This window comes from Pyrus communis, chromosome 13 (genome assembly GCF_963583255.1).
Source record: "Pyrus communis chromosome 13, drPyrComm1.1, whole genome shotgun sequence".
NCBI classification, from domain to species: domain Eukaryota; kingdom Viridiplantae; phylum Streptophyta; class Magnoliopsida; order Rosales; family Rosaceae; genus Pyrus; species Pyrus communis.
This window is the reverse complement of record NC_084815.1, coordinates 964,845-987,620: the sequence shown is the minus strand read 5'-3', so window position 1 is coordinate 987,620 and position 22,776 is coordinate 964,845. Positions and strand designations below refer to the sequence as shown.

General features: G+C 37.9%; 3 protein-coding genes across 6 annotated transcripts; 2 read left to right on the top strand and 1 right to left on the bottom strand.

The window, feature by feature from the left end:
- The first annotated feature begins 450 nt into the window (after nucleotides 1-450).
- Nucleotides 451-5,930, top strand: LOC137713448 (uncharacterized). The gene is made up of 3 exons (XM_068452741.1): nucleotides 451-603; nucleotides 789-844; nucleotides 946-5,930. The coding sequence occupies exon 3, from the start codon at nucleotides 1,000-1,002 to the stop codon at nucleotides 5,683-5,685; it is 4,686 nt and encodes a 1,561-aa protein (XP_068308842.1). The 5' UTR covers nucleotides 451-603; nucleotides 789-844; nucleotides 946-999; the 3' UTR covers nucleotides 5,686-5,930.
- Nucleotides 5,931-6,708: 778 nt separating this feature from the next.
- LOC137713746 (uncharacterized) lies at nucleotides 6,709-9,589 on the bottom strand. The gene is made up of 6 exons (XM_068453093.1): nucleotides 9,349-9,589; nucleotides 9,089-9,259; nucleotides 8,508-8,678; nucleotides 8,123-8,212; nucleotides 7,663-7,782; nucleotides 6,709-6,979 (listed from the first exon to the last, which is right to left on the bottom strand). Exons 1-6 carry the CDS (start codon nucleotides 9,532-9,534, stop codon nucleotides 6,920-6,922), a joined length of 798 nt encoding a protein of 265 aa, XP_068309194.1. The 5' UTR covers nucleotides 9,535-9,589; the 3' UTR covers nucleotides 6,709-6,919.
- Nucleotides 9,590-10,592: 1,003 nt separating this feature from the next.
- Nucleotides 10,593-22,077, top strand: LOC137712645 (uncharacterized). 4 transcript variants are annotated; one of them, XM_068451758.1, is made up of 9 exons: nucleotides 10,593-10,746; nucleotides 10,955-11,034; nucleotides 11,321-11,430; nucleotides 12,726-12,973; nucleotides 13,412-13,567; nucleotides 13,674-13,830; nucleotides 16,706-16,845; nucleotides 16,949-16,984; nucleotides 20,859-22,077. In XM_068451758.1, the coding sequence occupies exons 3-9, from the start codon at nucleotides 11,349-11,351 to the stop codon at nucleotides 21,708-21,710; spliced, it is 1,671 nt and encodes a 556-aa protein (XP_068307859.1). In that variant the 5' UTR covers nucleotides 10,593-10,746; nucleotides 10,955-11,034; nucleotides 11,321-11,348; the 3' UTR covers nucleotides 21,711-22,077. The 4 variants fall into 4 exon arrangements, with proteins under 4 accessions (XP_068307859.1, XP_068307860.1, XP_068307861.1 ...); XM_068451759.1 differs by having other exon boundaries at nucleotides 11,309-11,430; XM_068451760.1 differs by lacking the exon at nucleotides 10,955-11,034 and having other exon boundaries at nucleotides 10,608-10,746.
- Nucleotides 22,078-22,776: the final 699 nt, after the last annotated feature.

Genomic DNA, 22,776 nt, shown 5'->3' with positions numbered 1-22,776 from the left:
AGTTTACTTACAACAAGATTCATTTCTTTGCGAGAGTAACAAATGATATTAAAAAATCCGAGTATATTACTTTGTGGGAGTACTGTGAGTACTTGACTATCTAACTAGTGAAACTACCTTACATAAATTTCTCTAAAGCCTAAGAAGAATTTATTAAATAGCATGGATATACCTGTACGAAAGAGTTGCTTTACGTACTTCTATTTTTGGAAGTTTTAACGAAACACTTATGGTACTGTTCACTTTTAACAAAAAATCATATTTTTATCTTTCTCTGGTACTATTCACTACACCTTTATTTGCCATTTTTCATTAAAATTAATTTTTTTTAAAAACTTTTCATTAGTTTTCTTTTATTTTTTATTGATACAAAACCTCACGTACTTTAGTCGTTCACCCCATGTAGGGGAGCGAGACCGTTATGTTCTATGTATTTTATTTCACAGACAAAGAAGTTGGTGTCGTGATTGCGTTTGACTTTATTGACTGGGCAGGCTTCTTTTCTTCTCCTCTTTCTGTGCCGCCCCATTTTCCTCTCTGTCAACACAAAAAAATCAAATCAAACATACCAAAAAGCACAGACATGGGGATATAGAATTATAGGTACATACATACATACATACATACAGCTTTCCTTAGCTGCTTTCCTTCAAAAGAAAAAGCTCAAGAGATTCCCATTGCCCTTTACTTTCTATGGTTTTTCATCTGCCCTCTCAGTCTCCATTTCTCTTTCCCTTCCAAAAAAAATCTCAACTTTTGCCATTTTTTTCTCCAATTTCTGCTTTCAGGTTTTGGATTGATCTTCATCTGATCGCGTTGAATTCCCATTTGGTTCTTCTCTGAGGTGGGTTTTTCTTTTCTCTGATTATTTCCTACTTAATTTACAAGTTTTATGCTTTTGCTTTTAGTATGTTGATTGATTGGTTTAATTTTCTGTTCATACAGATTGGAACTGCAATTAGTATTTATACCCATAATCCACTGAGAAAGTTAAAAAAAATGGGGTTGGTGTTGGAAATTCTTGTTAATTTCCGGAAAATTGTGATGATTTCACACAGAGCATGTTACAGATCAGTTTGCAATCATCCGTTTCTTGCTGGGTTGCTTCTTTTCCTGCTATTTCTGTACAGATCGTTTCCTTTTGTGTTTGCCCTTTTGGTTTCGGCGTCCCCGGTTTTAATCTGCACTGCTGTTCTTCTAGGAACCCTTTTGAGTTTTGGCCAAACCAACATACCCGAAATCGAAAGGGAAGAGAAGATTACCTGTGATGATGTTGCTTCTCTTAGGACTAGGAGTTTAGGGGATGACACTGTTGTGCTTGAGAGAGATGGGAGCTTTTCCGCAGAAAGGTTCATGGGAGAGGCCAGGGATGTTGTTGATGCATCCGTGGATAAAAGTAGCGATGTTGAGGATCGTGATGGTTTGGGTGTTTATATGCCACTTATTAGTGAGGGTTTGCAAAACACTGATAGTAAGAAGAGAGTGAATGAGGATTGCGATGGTTCGGTTGTTTATATGCCACTGATTGATGAGGATTTGCTAAACACTGGTGGTGAGAAGAGAGAGATTGAGGATGCGGAGAGAGAATTAGAAAGTTTGGACTTAGGAGAGCGGAGAAAGATTGATAACGATCACTTGGGGATTGAAGGCATTGACTGGGATGTGGGAACTGTTAATCAGCAGTACAATTTTTTTCAAAAGATTCGAGATGAGATTCGTCGAGTGGAAGGTGATCATATATCTCCTCGAGGGTCAGGCTATGCTCATGAGGGTGATCACTTGTATTCTTCACTGCTTGGCAGTGGTGGTGGTGATGGTGAGGCTGTTGAGCAGCAATATACTTCTTTTCAAAAGGTGCGAGGTGAGATTCATCGAGTCGAAGATGAAGATATATGTCCCCGAGAGGTAGGCTATGCTCACGAGGGTGATCACTTGTATTCTTCGCTTCTTGGAAATGTTGGTGATGATGGGGCTGGTGAGGATGTGGATGACGATGCTTCAGATTCTGAGTCAGATCAAGCAGAGAGTTCCTCACCAGACGCTTCAATGGCTGACATCCTTCCGATGCTTGATGAGCTGCACCCTCTTTTATACTCTGAAGCTCCACAGCCAGCTCGTGTGTCCCATGATCATGAGCCCGATGCTGCTTCAGACCAGTCTAAAAGGAACAATGCTGGCAGTGTTGAGTCTGATGTGGAAAGTGAAAACCAAGGCGGAGAAGTAGCAGAGGACGGGAATGATTATAATGATGGTGATGAGGAAGAGGCACCGGGTGGGAAGGATGATGAAAGCAAATCTGCGATCAAGTGGACAGAGGATGACCAAAAGAATCTCATGGATTTGGGGAATCTGGAGCTTGAAAGGAACCGACGATTAGAGAACCTTATTGCAAGGAGAAGAGCGAGAAAAAGCTTCAAAATAACTGCAGAGAAGAATCTTATAGATTTTGATATAGTTGATCTTCCGTTTAATGTTACACCAATCTCTACAGCAAGACACAACCCATTTGATCTGTATGACCCCTTTGACAACTTGGGGTTACCCATTCCCGGGTCTGCTCCGTCAGTAATGTTGCCAAGGCGAAACCCCTTTGATCTTCCGTACGAGTCGAATGAAGAAAAACCTGATCTAAAGGGAGACCCTTTCGAGCAAGAGTTTGTGCCATTTCACGCCAAGGATGCAATCTTCCGAAGGCATGAAAGCTTCAGTTTGGGACCGTCAACCTTAGGGCAGGCCAGGCAAGAGAGGCAAGATTTTAAATGGAGACCTGTTTTTGTACCAGAACGGTTGGCTTCTGAAGGACCAAGCAGTTCCTTATTTCAAAGACAATTAAGCGAAGTTAGTGAATCAAAGTTGAGTTCTGTTCCCGATACCGAGTCAGTGAGTTCTGCAGCAGATCTGGATGAAAGGAAGTTCAATGAGCAAGACTTTACTAAAGAAACAGAAGTGATATCCAACATTTACCATGCTACTGATGATCTTGTTGTTGAGCACGGAAGTCAATCCTCTGAAGACGTAGATTCTCTGGAAATGGAACAGGCCGGAAAAAGAGATGTTCAACATGATGAGCTTGAAGTAAAATTGCTTGAATCGCAAGACCTGGAACCGAGCTTGGCTGGTGCAACGGGTACTCATGTGGAACATATTACTAATGAAGTTCATGTCAAACCAGATCCTATTGAAGAGGACAACAGCAGTACGTCAAGCTTGTCATCATTGACAGAAGAGGATGAAAAGATTGCAGATGCCGTGGAAGGTGGATCAACCCGTTTGGAGGCAAGAGGTGATATTGCCAAGGAGTTTGTAATTTTGCCGCAACCTTCACTGAAGGAGTCAGAAGTTCAGTTTATGAGCAGGACAGTGAATGAAGAGAAACATGATGAGCCAGTCTATGACTCAACCCCCCTACCAACTGAAAAGATCCTTTCCTTCAACTCTATTTCCTCTGATATACAAGCAGATATATCTGAAATGGTTACACCTCCAGGATTAGCTGAAGTGCAAGTTCCGTCTGTAGACCGGGATTCTGAAGTGTATGGTGAGAGCAGAGACAAAAATACTCCCGGTTTTGTAGAGATAAGTGGTGCCACCTCAAAAGTACATGCATCAGATGAAACTGAAAGAAGCTTGGGGACAAGCAACCAAGTCGGTTTAGTGGGTTCTCATTCAGAGGAGGATATCTATCTCCCTAAGATTTTTGACGCGAAGACGGCAGATTGTAGTCATCAATCCGTTCTTTCTGAAGAACAGCCACCATCAGAGCACGGAAAAGTCCTTTCCTGGTCAGATAAATCCATGGTTGAACCATATGTTGATCATGTCGAAGCACTTATTATTAAAGAAGAAGTAGGTGAAGTAAAGGAGATTGATGCAGGGTTGCTGTTGGAGTTAGATGCAGTTGGGGACTTCAGTGTGAATGAAGTTATCGGTGAGCCATTCCATACAGATGAGCTGATACCAGAGGAAGCAAATGTTTCAAGCACTGAATTCGGTGATTTAAACCCGTCAGAATTGAACCAGGAGCTACCAGTTCTTGAAGCAAGATCAATTAAAGATATTAAGCAAATTCATATGGGACTAGCTGGTGAGGAAGTCGTTCTTCCCAGTGTGGTTGACGATCAGCCAGAGGTGGAAGCGTCCGAAAATACTGTCCAGACCAGTTCAGAGTTGCCAATTGTTGAAGCAAGATGCTTGGAAGATTCCGAGTTGCCAACTGTTGAAGAGAGATGCTTGGAAGCATCCGAAAATACTGTCCAGACCAGTTCAGAGTTGCCAATTGTTGAAGCAAGCTACTTGGAAGATAATGTCACCGGTTTAAAGCAAGATTCAAATGGGAATGTTAATGAGCTGCCACAAGTGTTGGAACCAGAGGATGGATCAACAGAATTACCGTTGGAATTTAATCATACTCTCTTGAAGCAAGTCTCGGAACATAATAATGTTGGTGAGCTTTCCAATGGGTCGGAAGAAGTAGGAACTACTGCCGTGGATTCTACAGAGGAGATTGCATCAAGCAATACAGTATCAAGTGTTCAAGAAGATATCAATGCAGATACTGCTTTGGAGCAAGTCTTAGAAAGTCATGTTGATGAGTTGCCAAAAGTGACATCAATTTTAAATGATGGGTCGGTAGAAGTACAATCTAATGCCATGGGTTCTGCAAAGGAGATGGCATCAAGCAATATAGTATCGAGCTTTCAACAAGAAAATATCATTACTCCGAAGCAAGTCTCAGACAATCATGTTAATGATGGGTCGGAAGAAGTAGGAACTGGTGCAGTAAGTTCTACGGAGGAGATTGCATCAAGCAATACAGTACCAAGTATTCAAGAAGATATCAATGCAGATACTGCGTTGGAGCAAGTCTCAAAAAGTCATGGTGATGAGTTGCCAAAAGCGGCGTCAGTTTCAGATGATGGGTTGGAAGAAGTAGGAATTGGTGCAATAAGTTCTACGGAGGAGATTGCATCAAGCAATACAGTATCAAGTGATCAAGAAGATACCAATGCAGATACTGCTTTGGAGCAAGTCTCAGAAAGTCATGTTGATGAGTTGCCAAGGGCGATGTCAATTTCAAATGATGGGTTGGAAGGAGGAACTGATGCAATGGGTACTGCGGAGGAGATTGCATCAAGCAATATGCTATCGAGTGTTCATGAAGATATCACTCCTCTGAAGCGAGTATCAGAAATTCATGTTCATGATGGGTCGGAAGAAGTAGAAACTGGTGCAAAGGTGGAGGAGATTGCATCAAGCAATATACCATCGAATGTTCAAGGAAATATCACTACTCCAAAGAAAATCTCAGAAAGTCAATTTAATGATGGAGCTGAAGAAATAGGAACTAATTCAATGAGTTCAACGGAGGAGAATGCATCAAGTGATATGCTATCAAGTGTTCAAGAGAATAGTACTTTGGAGCAAGTCTCGGAAAGTCATGTCGACGAGCTTTTAAAACCAACATCACATTTGAAGGAGGGATTGGCAGAAGTAGGAATTACTGCAATGGCGTCGACTGTGGAGAAGATTGCATCAAGTACTACAGAACATGGTGTTCAAGAAACTATAACTAGTCCTATTGCTTTCGAGCAAGTCTCAGGAAGTAATGTTGATGGTGAGCCGCCAAAACCATCTGATACACAGGACAGATTGGCAGAGGTTGAGAATATAAAACACGAAAACTGAAGAACGTGTTTGGTGGATTGCGACTTCAAGCTCTTTGTTTTCTCCGGTGTGGTGTGGTTATAATCATATTTTGGTAAGTGCTAGTTTCGTTCGCTGATTTTTTATGGATTGGTTTCTTCAAGAATGAGTTTTTGGTTTGATTTCTTGAAGTGTGAATTTTTCGTGTTTTATCCTACATTTTGTGAGAGTTGGGTGAAAGATTGGCTTTGATCATCAGTATTGTACATTAAGTTTTGGATGTAAAAGTTGAGGTTCTCGTATTGTTTTGGCTATGAATCCGGGTAGTTTCTTCTGTCCCGTTTTCTTTTACATTTCTTATCAGATCTCGCCATCGATTCAAAAAATTTCAACTACTAGGCTGCCTTATGCAGTCTGCAAGTATCCAAAAGGGAGCCGTTTTGTGTTTGACACTCCAAAAACCTCATCATGTGCTTCTTTCTCGTGAAAGAAAACAAGGAGGAAGAAGTGCGTGATGACTATTTGTAGCGTTAATAACAAATCCCGTTTGAAGTTGTAAATCAACGTTATTGAAACCGACCAACCTGTCACTAGCAAAGCATCCGAAAAAATGCACAGGAGTGGAAGAGTTTGTTGGTCTCCTTTCAAGTTGTCTGCCGACTTTGCTACTTTTTGGATCAGCTGAACGTTGGTCGGTTACTTAAAGAATAAGAATAATGAATACACGCGAGCGTATGAACGATTGTCAATTGTAAATGTGTGTGAGACTTAGGACTGGTTTGACATTGCTGTGCTTTGAAAAAAAAACTACTTCTGCTGTGCTGAGAGAATAAGCTCATTTTTGTTACCTCATGTTTTCAATTTTTTTTTCATCCAAAACTATGAAAATAAGCTGTTTTTACGTGTTTACCAAACACCTTTTTGAGCTCAGCTTTTTTTTTATACCTATTTTTTTATAAAAGCATCTCAATACCAAACCAGTACTTACACGCATCAACTGAATGCATGTAATGGTTTCATTTCACTCGAAACTTCTAAATAACGGGAAATGCTAGCTACCTTCGCGTTTGTGAATGGAGACGGCAAATGCGTCCATCTTACTAATGTTTCTAAAGGACCAAAAAATAAATAGAACAAAATAAAATCTTATGCACGATATAAAACCAAATGATCCGATTGCTTTTACTTCACTGGTCACAGTGAAGAAAAAAATCTATTTCGCTCAGTATCCAAACATATTGGGATGTTAGACGTGTTCGCTATACATTTAACGATATCAAACCAAATGATCCGATTGCTTTTGCTTCTTCTGTGATGGCCCCGAAGTACCTCCAACCTGAAATACATTTTCCACAACAGAAGCTCAGATATATCGTTCTGCAATAACGGTAAAGAAGCACAATACCTTAAATTCTCACATCAATATTCATGAACAAGGATTTGCTGAACTGTTAATCTGTTACAATCTTTCGTTTGTTCAGCAGAAAATGTCTTCTCAAAGAAAAAATATACATCTTAGGAAATAGATGCGTTTTCTCGGCATTTCTAATGTTTCCAGTATAAAGAAACTTTCGTATTTTCCATAAATTTTGGAAACTAAAGTTTGCCGGCAACCAGCAGAGGGTAGTCAGTTCTTGGCAGCACCAACCAAAAGGTGACCACTTATAGGAGTATTTGGGAGTTTTATTTGAAGCCCAAATATGGCTCTCTTGTAAAGCAAATCAGGTCATCGATGTTTTTTGACGCTTGTTGCTTATGTCCTTTACCTTCTCGTTTCTTTTCTCTTCCGCATTCTTCTCCATCTATCTAATTCCTCAAAAATCAAACGAATCCTAAAACTTCTGTTCTATATGCACATCCTGTTTGCTAAAAATTCTACCATCTAAAGCTGCCTGCGATCCTAAGGGAACAAGGACCTTGTGAAATCTTTCATCATCCCTATATCTCTATGGTTCAGATGAAAATTTTGGATAGAACGAAGGCCAAATGCTCAAATAAGTTAGAAGAAAGCATGCCTACCATGCTTGAGAGTTTTTCCTTAATGTATGTCAGTGATCTCAGCATAGCTTCCAGAGTGTCCCTAGTCAATTGAAACTTCACCTCGGTTTCATCTAATGGAGATTTGGTATAATCTTGCAACTACAAAAGTAATAGTAAAAATAATTAAATAGAATAAAATCATGTGGCCGAACAAAGCCGATTGAACAAATTAATGAGACTGTGAAAGGGATGAGAAATAGATATGCACGCACTGACGTGTGCGCGCGCGCACACACAGATATTAACATACGTCTTGCAGTTGATTAGATTTCATAAGTCTTATCAAACATGAGATTTTGAAGGCTTAAATTTTTACGTGTACCTTACATCTGGCATATACTTATACGTATACACACAACACAATTGAAACCTTCATAATGTATTTCAACTGACTTGTTCAAAACTCTTTCGGGAAGAATCCTTCTCAGAATTTGCCTACCTTTAGAGTGATGACGGCCACTTTATTAGCCGGTCCTGAGTTACAGTTCTCCATGGTCCAAGTCATTGACTTTAGGCGAGGTAGAATTCCCTGTATATCGAGGAAATCCATTAGTTATATCGTTTCCAAGCTTAATTCCCCTAAAGGGAAGGGGAGGAAGAACATGAAAATAATGTTCCGCGGTTTCCATGTTCAGTGATATATTTGAAAGATAAAACAGGTGCATACTTTCCACAACAAAAAACATCTTTGGTTTGGAATCTGTTGAGAAACCAAGATCATATAGAAAACAAGAAACTTCCCAAATCCTACGAAATATCATTAGAACAAAAGGTTCCAAGCATAAGTAATTAGTTATAACCAATGAACGCCAAAGTATACACACCACCAGGTTTGCAGGAGGCATGGAAGTGAGTTGAGATGCATCAGTAGCAGAAACAAGCGGCGTTGTTGAAGCTCCAAAATCATTTAATGAGCCAGAGGAACCCAAAGATGTGAAGGTCGGCGGCACATTTGCCTTGACCTGATATGCAACACTAGCCCTTGGCAATGAACGCTGGAAAACATCAGATATATGAATCAAAACACCAAAGAGAACCCGGAAAAAATATGCAGTAAGCGATCAAATTGCAATAGTTTTGAGATTGACAGATATTTCAGGGCCAAAGTAAGGGCTCGGGATATTCTTATGGAAGAAGCTCTTGTGCTCGTAAGTGCTTCTACTAGAAGTGCTTTTACTATAAACATGTAGAAAGCAGTTCTACTCGTAAGGGATTCCAAAAGAAAGTCCATTGTCAAAGTAAGGGCTCGGAATGCTTATGGATGAAGCACTTTGCACGTAAGCACTTCAACTAAAACTGCTTTTACGACCCATGAGCGCTTTTAAGGTTTTTCTAAGCGCTTTTGGTTGTTAGAAAGCACGTTTAGCCCTTCTAAGCAAACCCAAACAGTCCCTGAGTGTGTTACCTGTTCTGTAGCTACTTCGTCCTTCCACTGAACCTGATACTTCTGGAGCAACAAAACCAAACTGCTCTGCAAATCGAGCGGCAAATCGGGCGGAAACAGCTTCAAAACGTCGTCGGCGGTGAAGTTCTCATGTACCCATTTTCTGATAAGCGATCGAAGGCATGCCAAAACCTGTAATTTTTCAATTTATCACTAAAAACAACAAATTGGTATGAAAATTTGATAGCTTTGGTTGCAGAAATTTAGAGAGAGAGACGAACGGGGTCGAGTTGGGAGAGAGAAGGGAGATGGAGGAGAGATTGGACGTGGGATTTTTGGTGGGGAGAGTGGAGGCCGGTTTTCCTGGTTTGCCATAGAGTGGAGAGCAACTGGTCAAGTGCCGCTTCCTCTGCGGCGGAGAGCTTGTGCAGCTGCAGGTACAGTGTGTCTTCCACCGTCGTCTCCATTTGTATTTGCTCTGAGATGGTTCACATGCTGATGCTAATAGCACAAGCGCATTCCAGCGGCAATGAGTCTTTAGGGGCTTGGGCCTTATTAGTATTGGATCTTGAGGTGTCAAACACGGCCCAAGCACGTCATCGGCACGACTAATTATGCTTGTCGTATTCATTTGATTTACGGTAATTTCTTTTCACTGATTTTCTTCAAGTCATTCGAATTCGATAATCGAAATTGAAATAAGAGTGAGAAAAATAAAAATAGGTATGTAAGTAGCACCATTTAACTCCATTGATTTAATACTCGTTGGGTGAAAATAACCTTCTTTAAACGATACTTTTTACTCAATTTAGTTCTTAAGACATGCTCTAATGAGCAATGAGACTCAAACACAACATATCTAAAAGTGGTCACAAAACAAGAGACTTATAAACACACGTTCTTTTTTAACTTTCACATATTTCTGTTTAATCATATTCGTTGGTTCTATTTAATTTATTCAATATGGTGACAAAGGGTTATAACAATTTTCGATGAATTTTAGTCAGTAGGTCTGGAGGCTGATCAAGGGGTCCTGTATTCGTCGCTGATAGTCTCATAGTACTAAAAGTTAAGTGGCCAAGTCCAGACAAAAGGCCCTAAATGCCGAGTGTTTAGACAAAAGGCCCTAAATGCCGAGGTAAATTGGTTGATAAGAAATAGTTTTAAGAGAGTTCTAGACTTGCCATTTAGTACTACGGTGTAATTGTATTTTTTTTTGTTTGTACTTAAGAGGTTTTAGGTTCGATTCTCGCCAAATGCGAATTTGAACCACATTATTATTAATCATTGTGAGCTAAGCTCACTTCTTCTCCTTTGGTGTAAATAACAGAAAAAAAACCTAACCTTTTTTTACCGAAGGTACTTAAAAGTGCATATGCGATTGAAAAATACATTTTTGGTATCAATTCGAGTTTTATGTACTCATTCATAACATATTAAAAGGTAGTGGTTAAATTTAAAAAAATGGGCAAAGTTCGGGGCTAACCCATATTTTTATTTATTTTTTGCTTGAGGACTAGTTGAAGGTTTTGGGAAAGGGAAGAGTAAAGCAAATATCGTATATAGCCCGGCGTCGTTTCAGCCCACATAGGGAGGAGAGGGACCGAACGCACTCGGGCCTTGGCAAAAGTTGCCGGAAGAAGAGAGAGAGAGAGCGACGTCCATCCGCTTCTGCTCCGGTAAGTCCCCGAACCATGCCATCCCTCCTCCTTCTTCATTTCCGTCCTTCTCTCCGATTCGATTCCCTAACGGCGTTTCGGTTCGAAGCTGTGCGTGGACGTTTTTTTGTCTAAACCCTAGAATTTGGTTAATTTCAATTTTTTATCTAGGAAATGGGTTATCTTTTTTATTTATTTTTAGCTCTGATTGAATTGAAATATGTTGCAGGATCAGTGTAAAGATTGTTTATTCTGTTGATTGAATCCCATACTTGAATGGGTCGAAGAAAGTTAAAAACTTTACAAATTGTACGTAAATTTTAAATTTTTTACATTTATTTAATTTGAAAATTTTAGTTTAGGAAATGGGGGATTTTTTGTTTATTTAGTGTTTATCTCACTGTGATAGCATGTAAATATGTAGCAAGACGGGACGATATTGAGTACCAGGATTTGTGTAAATAATTGTTTATTCTGTTAATGCAATCTTGTACTTAAATGGGTGAAAATAAAGTTAAAAACTTTACAAGTTCGAAATGCATTTTCAGCATTTATTTTTAGTTTTTTTAGCATACCAATACAGTTATTGTGGCAGGGGATGTAAAAAACTGAGCAACAGCATAATGAGTAACGTTGAAGCATTTGACGGACAGATATTGGCTGACAAGCTTTCGAAACTCAACAGTTCACAACAATGCATTGAATGTATCCTCTTAAGAAATCCCCTCTGTATAGTACTACATGGTTTAGCTAATTTATGTTATGATAGTCATGTTTACAATGAGGGAATCATATTTGTTTCTGTGTGGCTGTATTACGCATCTACTCTTTAACATACTTTTTTATAAGAATTTTTTGTTAGAATAACATACTATATTTACATTTTATATTACTTGGATCTTGCTAAATCTAATTCAATACAAATTTAAACTTTTCCCTAATTTTAGATTTGTGAAAAAACTTGTAATGTTAAAGTTTTTGCCTTTTCTGTATGCTCTTGTTTTCGGCTGTATCAACATTGCATTAGTTGGTGACATTTCAACTGTATCTATGTTCTCGTTGTGCTATAGTTTACTAGCAACTGTCACACATATATTGCATGTTAGAATGACTGTTATTGTAGGAGGAAAAAAAGAGATAAAGAGAGAGTGGTGGTTTTTACTGTAGGGGAAGAGAGAGTGCTGAAAAGATTGTGTAGAGATTGTTGTATTTTTATTTTATTGGATGAATTTTAGTTTCTAGTTATCGATATTATATATTTTATTTTCTTTTATTAAGGGTAAAATTTGTAAAAAAAAAAAAAAAGCATGTAGGAGGTCCATTTTATATTGTAGTGCCTATATTTTTTGTTTTTTTGTAAAGTTGGTCCTTTTTATGTCTATACTTCCCTTAGTAATAGTATAGATTATGTAAATAACTTCTGTAATTCACTTTTCGATAGATACTATTTTGGTGTCATAGAATATGATTCTTATTAAGTTTGACTGTACTGTGATGTATGTTCTGGGGTGATATCTTGTCCACTTTGTTTGCACTTTGTTGAGTAGCAGTAACATTTCTTTCTTATAAAAGGAAACATAACTTTTAAATTATATGGAGGACTATTTTTGTGCATATATATGCTCCCACCTTTTCCTCCCCTTAAGGATATATTGTTTCTCGTTCTACACTATAATATTTTGTTTATAAAACTTAAGTGTTGCAGTGATGATGTCAATAACCGTTAATTGATTATTTTTATGATCTCGATATGTTATAATAGGATTTTTATTTTTTATTTTTGGTTCTTATTCATCATGAAGTTATATCGTATGCTATAGAAAATGGTATTTCTTTGGTACGGTAAACATATTTGATGGGCACATATATTGATTTCTGGATGTATCGACAATACTTGTAGTTCTTATTTTATGAGATTTGTTCATAGATATAATGTACTACCTGAACACTTAGCTCCAACTTTGATGTTTATATTATGTGCTTCTTTAATCATTTAACAGCTCTGTCTCATTGGTGTATTTCTCACCGAAAGAAAGCAAGGCAAATTGTTGAAACATGGGATAAATGTTTTAATTCTGCCCAGAAAGATCAGCGTGTGGCTTGTCTATATTTGGCTAATGACATATTGCAAAACAGTAGGCGAAAGGGCAGTGAATTTGTGAATGAATTCTGGAAGGTCCTTCCTGCAGCTCTCAAGTATGTTTATGAAAATGGTGATCAACATGTAAAGAAAGCTGCCACAAGACTGGTGAGCATTTATGAATGTTCTCTTTTGTTTTACAATTAACAGTAGTAAATGGCTGTATGATTACCATAGATAGATATTTGGATGTGTGCATGCATGCATTTGCATGACCTTAGACTACAATGTTAAGTGACTTAAGTCTATAGCATGGGCCTGAGAAATTTTAAAGATTCTGCAGTGTTTGTAATTTCATCGAAGTGGAATCTGAACCTAAGTCCTTTTTAGACCTCAGAGGATTTCACTACCTAACTGAGTTAGCACCTCCTATTAATCCAAAAAAATCTTAGTTTGCTCCCACTCTTCAGAAGACAATCTCCTTTCTTTCTATGTAATGGACTAGAGGGAACCATTTTAGTGTCTACTCTTATTTATGCTTCCTTTTGATTTGTGCCTAGCAATCTAGTCTCATTATTTCATCTGTAAGCTATCTCGTTTGTTCAGGTTGACATATGGGAAGAAAGGAAGGTTTTTGGGTCTCGAGGGCAGAGTCTTAAAGATGACATGATGGGAAACAATCATCCCGCTCCACCTGTAAGCAATGGAAAGGGTTCAAATCCTATCAAGATAGTGAAGAGGGATGCACACTCAGTTAGACTTGTAAGCACTTTGGGCAGTCTTTAATGTTGATTTATATTCAATGCCTATAATTGTATTCTTATTTATTGTGAGCTTGTACATGCCTTATTATTCTTCTAAACCTCAGAAATTGGCTGTTGGAGGTCTGCCAGAAAAAATACTTACCGCATTTCAACCTGTTCTTGATGAACATCTTACCGAAGAAGCTGCTTTAAACAAGTGTAGTGCTGCTGTACTTTATGTGGGTAAAATTGATGAAGATGTTGAAAACACCTTGATTCATGGTAAGAGTTAGGACATGTGGTTAAGTTCACAAATTTTGTTTATATGTGACTTTGTTCGATGAGTCATAGGATTAGATGACAAAACAGAAGACTCTTACGGTGTGAAAACTAGGTTCTGTTTATTTTGACTTTGTTTCAATGCCCTAGGAAATATGTTTCTCAGGGCTATTTCTAGTCTCCTAGTTCAAAATTTGTGGTTCGTAATTGGACTAGAATCCAGTTCTGGAGGATACTAGGGTAGGTGATTCATCCCCTTCAATTTTCTTTCCTTTGATCATAGATATTATGTGATCATAATCTGGTTTTGTCCACCTTAGATCCATATTTTCCTTCTTAGCCTTGTCTTGGAACTTAAATCATCCCAAGAAACCCAAATGACAGGGTGTTTGTGGATGTTTCAAATTTGTTGTCTTGTACCAATAATATATCTTTGAGTTAAGCTTAGCCTGATAGAAAGCAGTGTTCTATTCATGTGTCTGGGTACTTGTGCTACACTTTAAAAAGATCCTATGTTTCCTTATCTCATTGCTGTGGCTGTTTAAATTAGCTGGTGAATCAACAGGGCACATCTTTTTACATTGCTCCTGCAGTTCACAAATATGTTGTAACTTGTTGCATGATTTTTCTAAGAATAGCTATGCATTGTTGACAGGGGTCTTTCTGTGGGTGGGGGCCAGTAAGAGATTCTTTAAACTCTGGCCACTAGGAGAGAATTTAAACTCTGCCCACTAAGAGAGCTTTTAAACTCTGCCCAATAGGAGAACCTACTACATGGTTGTAATGGAAGAGAATAATTTTTGAAGACAGGGAGTGGTTGACTTTTATGCCGGACGAATTAGATTTTCTGCTTCCTCTTTGCATTTTATGGATGCTGTGTATTTAGTGTACTGTGTAACCCATCTGGATTGGTTGCATTTATAGTTGATGTGATCTAGGTGGAATGTATTGAGTGTGGTTTTGCGTGATTCTTATCTGAAAGAAAAAAAATAGTATATTTTTACTAAGATGGTCATTATATTTTGATCTGTTTGAATGAACACTCATGTGGCTTTATTAAGATGGTCATTTTATTTTGATAATATGAGTGTCCTTTCAAAAAAAAAAATTTGATAATATGAGAGTGAAAGATATTTTTGGTCTTATTTTCTTTTGATAGTTTAGGAAGAAGATGTTTTGACCCTATTTCTCATTGTATAGTTGTATTATGTGGTGTTTGTGAGGGAGAGGAATGCTAGAAGTTTTGAACCTTTGAGGATACTTTGTAGCAGTTTTTGGCCATTTTTGTTTCGTCTGTTCTTCAAATGGATGTTAGTGCATACTTTAGAGTTGTACATTAAAAGAAGCAAACAGGAGCAAAGCTTTTAAATATGGCTAGACAATACAAAGCATCAAAGAAGGAATAGCATCATTTCCCGTTCTTTGTATAGAATTTAGATCTTAGTTTGCCCCCTTCCTCACCTTCTCCCTTCTTCCTTCTTGATGCTCATCTCTTCCCTTCTTCCTTCTTGATGCTCACCCCTCCCTTCTTCCTTCTTGATGCTCACCTCCTCCTTAGACCTCTCTTTCTTTGACCTGGTTGTCCGTTCAGCCAATTTCTAGTTAAATTAAAATTAGCAACTTATCTCATTTCCAAGTCGTAGAGAGGTTTAATTAATCTTTGCCAAGTGATTGAAAAGTCTCACATCAGTATGACAGGCTATCTGTCTCTTTTTTTAATCACATTATTTCGTTCTTAATAACTTGAGAACTATGAATAGGCTTTGTATTGTACCATTGGTTCATGGTCAAGAATGTTGTCCAAGTTATTTTGTGTGAATTTTCATTTTTTTTCATGAGTTGATCTCAAAAGGCTCTGTGACTTGTCTATTTTTTGGCTCAGATGCAAATACGCATCATTAATAGACTGCTAGGGGAAAATTGAATTGGTTTATATGATTGCTCAAATGGTCTCATCTTTGTCTTTTACAATGTCTGTCTCGAGTGTAGTTCTAGGAGTAACAATTGCAAGGTTCAGACTGAGAAAAAAAGGAAAATCCTAAAACAAGTATTATTTGAAATGAGTATCCGTTTCTGGGTGTTACTATTTAGGAATGACCATATAAATAGAATACGAAGTTGCTATCCATTGAATCTACACCTATCTTTGTGTATGTTTTGTTTCCCTTCTGTGATTTAAGTTAATTGAGGAACTTTAAAACCGTTAGTTGCTATGACCTTATGATTGTGATATCTAAAAGGTATTATTTGATAACATCAATGTATTATTTAAACAGTAAGTCACAAGCCATACCCAGGGATATCAGCAACCTGGATACTGAAAATCATTATACAAGCCATACTTAAGGGGAGAGAGTGCAAGTTTACCTTCACTCCTTTGTCTTTATCACAAGCCATACCCAAGGATAACAGCAACCTAGATATCACCAGTTCAAGTTTCTATTACTAGTGGTGAAATACGACTTGCAATGTAAGTTACATGTTGCAAGTTGTGTTTCATCAGTTACAGTAACTGACAAGCAATACCCCACAGATAATGAGCTACAGTCATGGGCCATGGTTCACTGTTCTTGGGTTGTGTGGGTCATGAGCAATAATTTTTAAATTAATTGAACTGCTTAATTGAAATCCTATGTCAAGTTAACCAAATGGATCTGAAAATCTAAATCCATCCAGACACTTAAGATCAACGAAAAATCTTCCTTTGATAGGTATGCTGATATATACAATGTTTTGATTTTCATGTGTGTAATTTAGTGAAGATGGTTGAACTCTTTGATGCTTTCAGTAAAAAAATAATTCTGTCTCCTGAGGTATATTGTCTTAGTGCTGTGTAGAATGGTTTTATTGATTTTTCCCTGTTATAAACTGTAATCAGGAACTCAGCCGGTATCCACATTGTTGGATGATTTGAAAGAGCAGGAAGATGTACTTAATCAATCTGTTGGGCAGCTTGAAAGTTCGGAGGCAACAAGATCTACCTTGGTTTTGCAGCTTAAAGAAGCACTCCAGGATCAAGTACAAATCTTTTTTCTATTCCACTTATGTTATCACTTCTGCTTCTGCTGTTTTGTTTAAGATTTCAGAGACTGATGTTTACTTGCTAATATAACTGTTACAGGAATCAAAGCTGGAAGTTGTTCGCACTCAATTGCAGGTAAAAGTACCTAACTAATCTCTATTTAGCCCTCTTAAAATTAAGAAGTCTGTTTATTGGAAATGGTGTGCATTTACAAAGCCTTTATAATTTCATTTACGAGAGTTTTTATCTCTGAATGTTATCGAGATCAGCTAGTCGTCAACACCGGTTCCTCATAATCTTTTCTAGCTAACAGAAATTGTCGTATTATAAACCCAGTGCCTTGATTCTGTTGATAATGAAATCTTGAGTTTGATTCCTGCATCCCTCAAATGTTGAGATCTATTGATTGAAAAGGCTAAATGATGTTTGTAGTTAGAATAAGAATTAATTTGGTTGTGTTTTGTAGGAACAAGTTAGCTTGAAGGTAAACTAAACTGTGGGAAAACTGAATCTTGATGTGACTCCCTTCTGTGCGTGTGTATATATTGTAGCTGAGAATGGAATATGATACATGTGTATCAACTTTAGGTCTTAATTACCATATGCATTTAGATGTGCATATATCCAAGACAATTAATTATGATGAGCTGTCAAGGGTGTTTAGTTCGTTAGTGATGCTAGTTTGTATTTTGATGCATATGCTCTCTCTTTTTCTTTACTTTTGTTTGCTTTAAATCTTCCCTATGTGAATTCTAATTTGTAATTTTAACCCAAGTCAGTTTGGTTCAAATCTGTCCTGTATCAGTTCTAGGTCTCTCTTCGATGCATCTGATCTATTGAGCGGTTCTGTTTTAGTATGTGTATTGTCTTTCGTCCTTTAGCAGATGGGTTTTTGCGTCAGCAAGTTTTAGAAGTCATAATCTTGAGAAGGGTTGAGAAAACAAACTTATTTAGAAGCATATGAAGTCCCAGAATAGAAGTAATATTGAATTGAAAGACAATTTTAAATTTTGATTAAAAAGTTCAACGATTTTAAATTTGCCCAGAAAAATTTAATTGAATTTGGGTCTGCAATAATGTCATCAACATGCATCAATTTTGGCTGACTCTCAGACTGACTCTGTAAAAGAAAATAAACAAGTAAAATGTTGAAGGCATATAAATTTCTAAGATCTTTGATTAATAAGCTTTTCCCATCCTACTGGATGTTCATTTTTTACGACTTTAAATAGAAATATTATTTCGTTGAGTGTTTAGGTTGATATAAAATGATCTCTAAACTCTTTTTTTAACTGTACATTAAAATACGGGCAATACCTTTCCTCATAATTTACAATTTGGTTTTTTATTTCTTATGGCCTATCAGGCGTTGGCAGTGATAAAGATGTAAGAGTTTTCCACTCTAAGTTGAAAGAGATTTTTGAGTGTACCTGGAATACGAGGCGGTACACCACATGTCATAATATATGTGGAGGGACATGAGAAATATACCCTAAAAGTGTGACATATCAACCATGTCGTCCACTTATATTATGACATGTGGTGCACCACTTTGTGTTCTGGGTACACATAAAAATCTCTCCTAAGTTGGGACTTAGCTGGGGTTGGGCGGTAATTATTTTGCTAGAGCGTTTAATTTCTATGTGTTGGAGCTTTTAGGTCTGGTTTGGTACTGAGGTGATTCTGAAAAAAGCTGGTATAAAAAAAAGTTGGGAGCTGTTTTTGTGTTTGGTAAACATTCAGCTTCAGCTTTTTTTTCACAGTTTTGGTGAAAAAAAACCAAAAACAAGAAGCTGCAAAACCCAGCTTTGAAAAACCGGTTTTTTTTCACATCTGTTTTACATAAAAGTTTACCAAACACTATAATATTGTTTTTTTTTTTTTTCAAAAGCACTTTTACAAAAAAGTTTACCAAACACTTTGCTGCTTTATTTTACAACTGCTTATTCTCATAGCACAACAGAAGCAGCTTTTTTTTCAAAGCACAACAATACCAAACCAGCCCTTAATTTGTATGGGTTGGGCGGTAATCACTCCAAGGTGGTTGTGCCTCACAACACAAGCAGGAAACCCAAAGTTCTTTTCATTAACACTTATTTTCAAAAGCTTACAAAGTAGCCCTTTTTATAGGCTAGTTGGTACATGGATATGGAAAGATCCACATTAATATGCACAAGTATTTTAAAGACTGAATTTGTGACACCTAATAATTAATATTGTAACATAGAGAGACACAAACTCAAAGAACTTGCAGACTAACTGCATTTATTACAAAAGAAAGTAGAAAGACTTTAACCTATTGAATTTATAACTTGGCTCCTCCATCGTATTGGTTCTTGTCTTATACTTAAACCTCACCTTGCTTAGATGCTGTCTTGGTTCTTGGCTTGATTTACTTGAGGATCTATGGTAATAAAACTGACAGAAAGAACTCCCTCGTCTTTGGCTTTGTGACTAGCTGTGACTAACACAAAATTGAATAACCGTAAGTGCTTTTAGTAGGCTCAAGTTGCTCAAGTTTTTCTGAAATCTCGTAGCATGTTCTTGATTTTGTTGGGTTTTTTCCAGCCCATGATAAGTTGTCCTAAGTCTATTGGGAATTAATAGTCTTAGAGGATTAAATTGTTTTCCCAATTGGAGCTGTTTTCCCAATTGGAGTTAGTTTCTCAATTGGAGAAGGATTCATAACTAGATTTCAATTAGGATTAGTAATCCTTATTGAAGAAGACCTTTATTATGTCTATATAAAGGGGCTATTGTACTAGTTTTGAGGAAGGAGCAAAACAATAAATTGTATACCACTCAAGGGATTAGAGTGAGAGAATATTGTAAAGTGTGTGCGAGAGAAAAGAAAAGAAAGAGTGTATTTCTTGTTCTTGTTCTTTCAGGTTTATCGTCAAGTCCTAGTTCTAGAGATTTGGCAAGATTATTGGTTGTACTCATTATTGATATAGGGAAAGATTGTTGTTGCTGTCCCTTGGACGTAGGCACATATTGCCAAACCACGTAAATTCTTGGTGTTATTTATCTTGGTTATTTGTTTTTCGATTTCTGGAGTTTGTTCTTGTTTTTCCCATTCTTAAACGCTATATTCTCATCAGATTTCATTTGCAGCAAGCTGGGAGTGAGATCCTTCTGTTTTAGGGATGATTGAGCTAATTTGGTTTAGCTAATTTGGGGGTGCTGATTGAGCTAATTTGGTTGCTTTGATTGAACTCATTTGGATGATCTCTGAATTTTCATTCATTTTTCATTTTATTTGTGGAACCAGTAGGCTGTATATTATTACTCAGTTGAATCAATGAAAAATATGATGCTTCCCCCTACCCCCTTCTTTATTATCCATCAAATATAAAAGAAGTCCTCAGGGGTGATGTTAGAATCACAGAAATTTAGTGTTCCTGCCCTGTCAATGTTCTAATAGTCCTTTTTCTTGAGAAGCATTATGGAAGCTATATAGTGAAGCTCTCGGAGCTCCAAGTAGTTCCAGTGCCTTGGCTTCTAGAACTGGCCATCAAGGATGTCAAATGGAGACACTGATTTAGGTAGCCCTCATTTAACTCCAAATAGCAAGCATAAAGTCCCAAGGTTCCCAGGAGACGGATGAGGCAATAAGAATAAGCTGATTACTCTTGGACGCTAACACTTGCAACATCAGTTATAGTGATATGTCCTCCCCTAATTAAATCTTCTAGTTCCAACGTTACAAATTTGAGCTAATCTTACATGGAGAAATCTTTGCTTTGCTTTTTACAGTGTGGTTGATCATTTATTGTTTCCAAGTTATAAATCCACTCATCAGGTTTGAATATCTGCTGAAAGGTGTAACAATATCAACAATTTCTTTTCCTTTTCCTTTGTGGTGATGCACTTATTAGGAGACGCAAATGGTTTGTCTGTTTATAAAGTTGGTCCAAAAGCAAAGCGTATCAAACCATGTCTTATAATGCAATTCCTTTACGTGCTAGCTACTCCTTGTGATTAATAGGAACTATTTGTTTCCATGCAGGTTGCTCGACATCAGATTGAGAGGGTAGGTAATATTAAAAAGAGACTGAACCCCGAAAGCAATATCGTTAACATGACACCTGAATCTACCAGGGATTTAGAACCAAATATACCATTACGTCAACAAACTGGCATCCCACCTCATCCTCCAACGCAGGCCGTGGTTTCTTTTGCCCCTGTCAAAATTACTGATGAAGAGAACAAGAAAGCAGCTGCAGCTGCTGTTGCTGCTAAGCTTGCTGCGTCTACATCTTCTGCACAGATGTTAACGTCTGTTCTTTCATCTCTTGTTGCTGAAGAAGCTGCCTCGATGACCAGTAGCCTAACTTCAGCTGTATTTACATCAGGATTATCCATGTTTCCTCCAGAAAAACGGCCCAAGCTTGAGAAACAAATGTCTGATGTTAACAATCCTGATGGCGGCAATGCAGCCTATTTTACGTCTCTCCAGCAGGCAATGACCAGTGTTCCAATTGCGTCCCCAGCAACGATGCAGCCCATGTCCCAAAGTAACCAGATGCAAAATCCTTTTGGTCCACCACCACCACCTCCAGCGCCATCACCATCTACTGCAACTCCACCACCGAATCAATACGTCCAATCCACTGGTCTTATGGTGGGTGGAGTTCCTTACGGATATGGATCAAATACTTTACCGCCTCCACCCCCCATACCTCCACATATTTCAATGAGCATGTCGAGGCCCAGTCAACAGCAACAGCAATCGCAGCCTCAGCAGCAGCAACAACAGCAGCAGTTGCAGCCGGCCACTGGGGGTTATTATCGGCCACTGGGTATGGGGTTCTACGGGCAAAGTAATCAGTCAAATACACAGCCAGTACCTCGACAGTAAGTTCTGTTTATTTTACCTAGTCAGAATTTCCTATCCTGGATCTCCGGCAAAACCAGCGAAGGTACCCAAAACTTTTGGTGACAATATCGTCGTGGAAATCTATGGACCCGGTGGAATTTCTCAGAGGCGTTGTGTTATTATGTAAATTAGTAGAGAGTAGCGTCTGGTCTTTTTAAACACCTAGGTCCACCTCCCCCTTGCCAATTTATGCACAGAGTCCTTTGATGTGTCGTAGAACGTAAATTTTCGCGGTAGCTATATTTCATAGACATGAAGTGCTTAACTTGAAGGTACCTGTGCAAACTTCATTGGCGTTGTAAACAGCGTTTGGGGCATATTACTAAATGTGTACTTTAAATCTTGGACATGCCTTTACCTTGTTAGTGTTTCTCCAGCTGCTTCCGGGAGGCTGCGTCCCGATCGACATTCATACGATGAATAGTATTGGGAGATGCATTTCGTCGACTCCCCTCTCGAGTGGGATGATGCTGCTTTCTTGGCTACAATTGTGCTTTATACACTAGTTATCTTTTTTATTTAATCTTTTATACACCGTGTTAATTTTAGGAGGGGTGTGGATAGCATCTTCCATAAAAATTTTGCTGGGCCGGCCCTGAATTTTTTTGGGATCGGGTCTGGCCTTAGTGTCAATCAAGAGGCCTTGAATTTTTTTAGAAAAAGGAAATTGTAGCAATGTTCCGCAACTTTAACCGAATTAAAATAATAGTTATTCAACTAAAATCCATGACTATTAGTTTCTTAACTCATCAAAATGTGCAGTTATAGTTCTTTTCGTCAACTCCGTTAGAATTTTCATCCAAATAAGTTACATGCCACGCAGGCTGAATAAATGGGCGAATATGGAAAACCAAATGTGAAAAAAATTGTAGCAATAGTCCCTCAACTTTAACCTAATTGGAGAAATTGTCCCTTAACTTTAACCCAATTGAAGCAATGGTCTCTCAACTTTAACCCAATGGCAACAATGGTCCTTCCAACATGAGTTATTTCGACGGAATTGACGAAAATGATCATATTTGCACGTGTTTATGAGTTAAGGGACTAA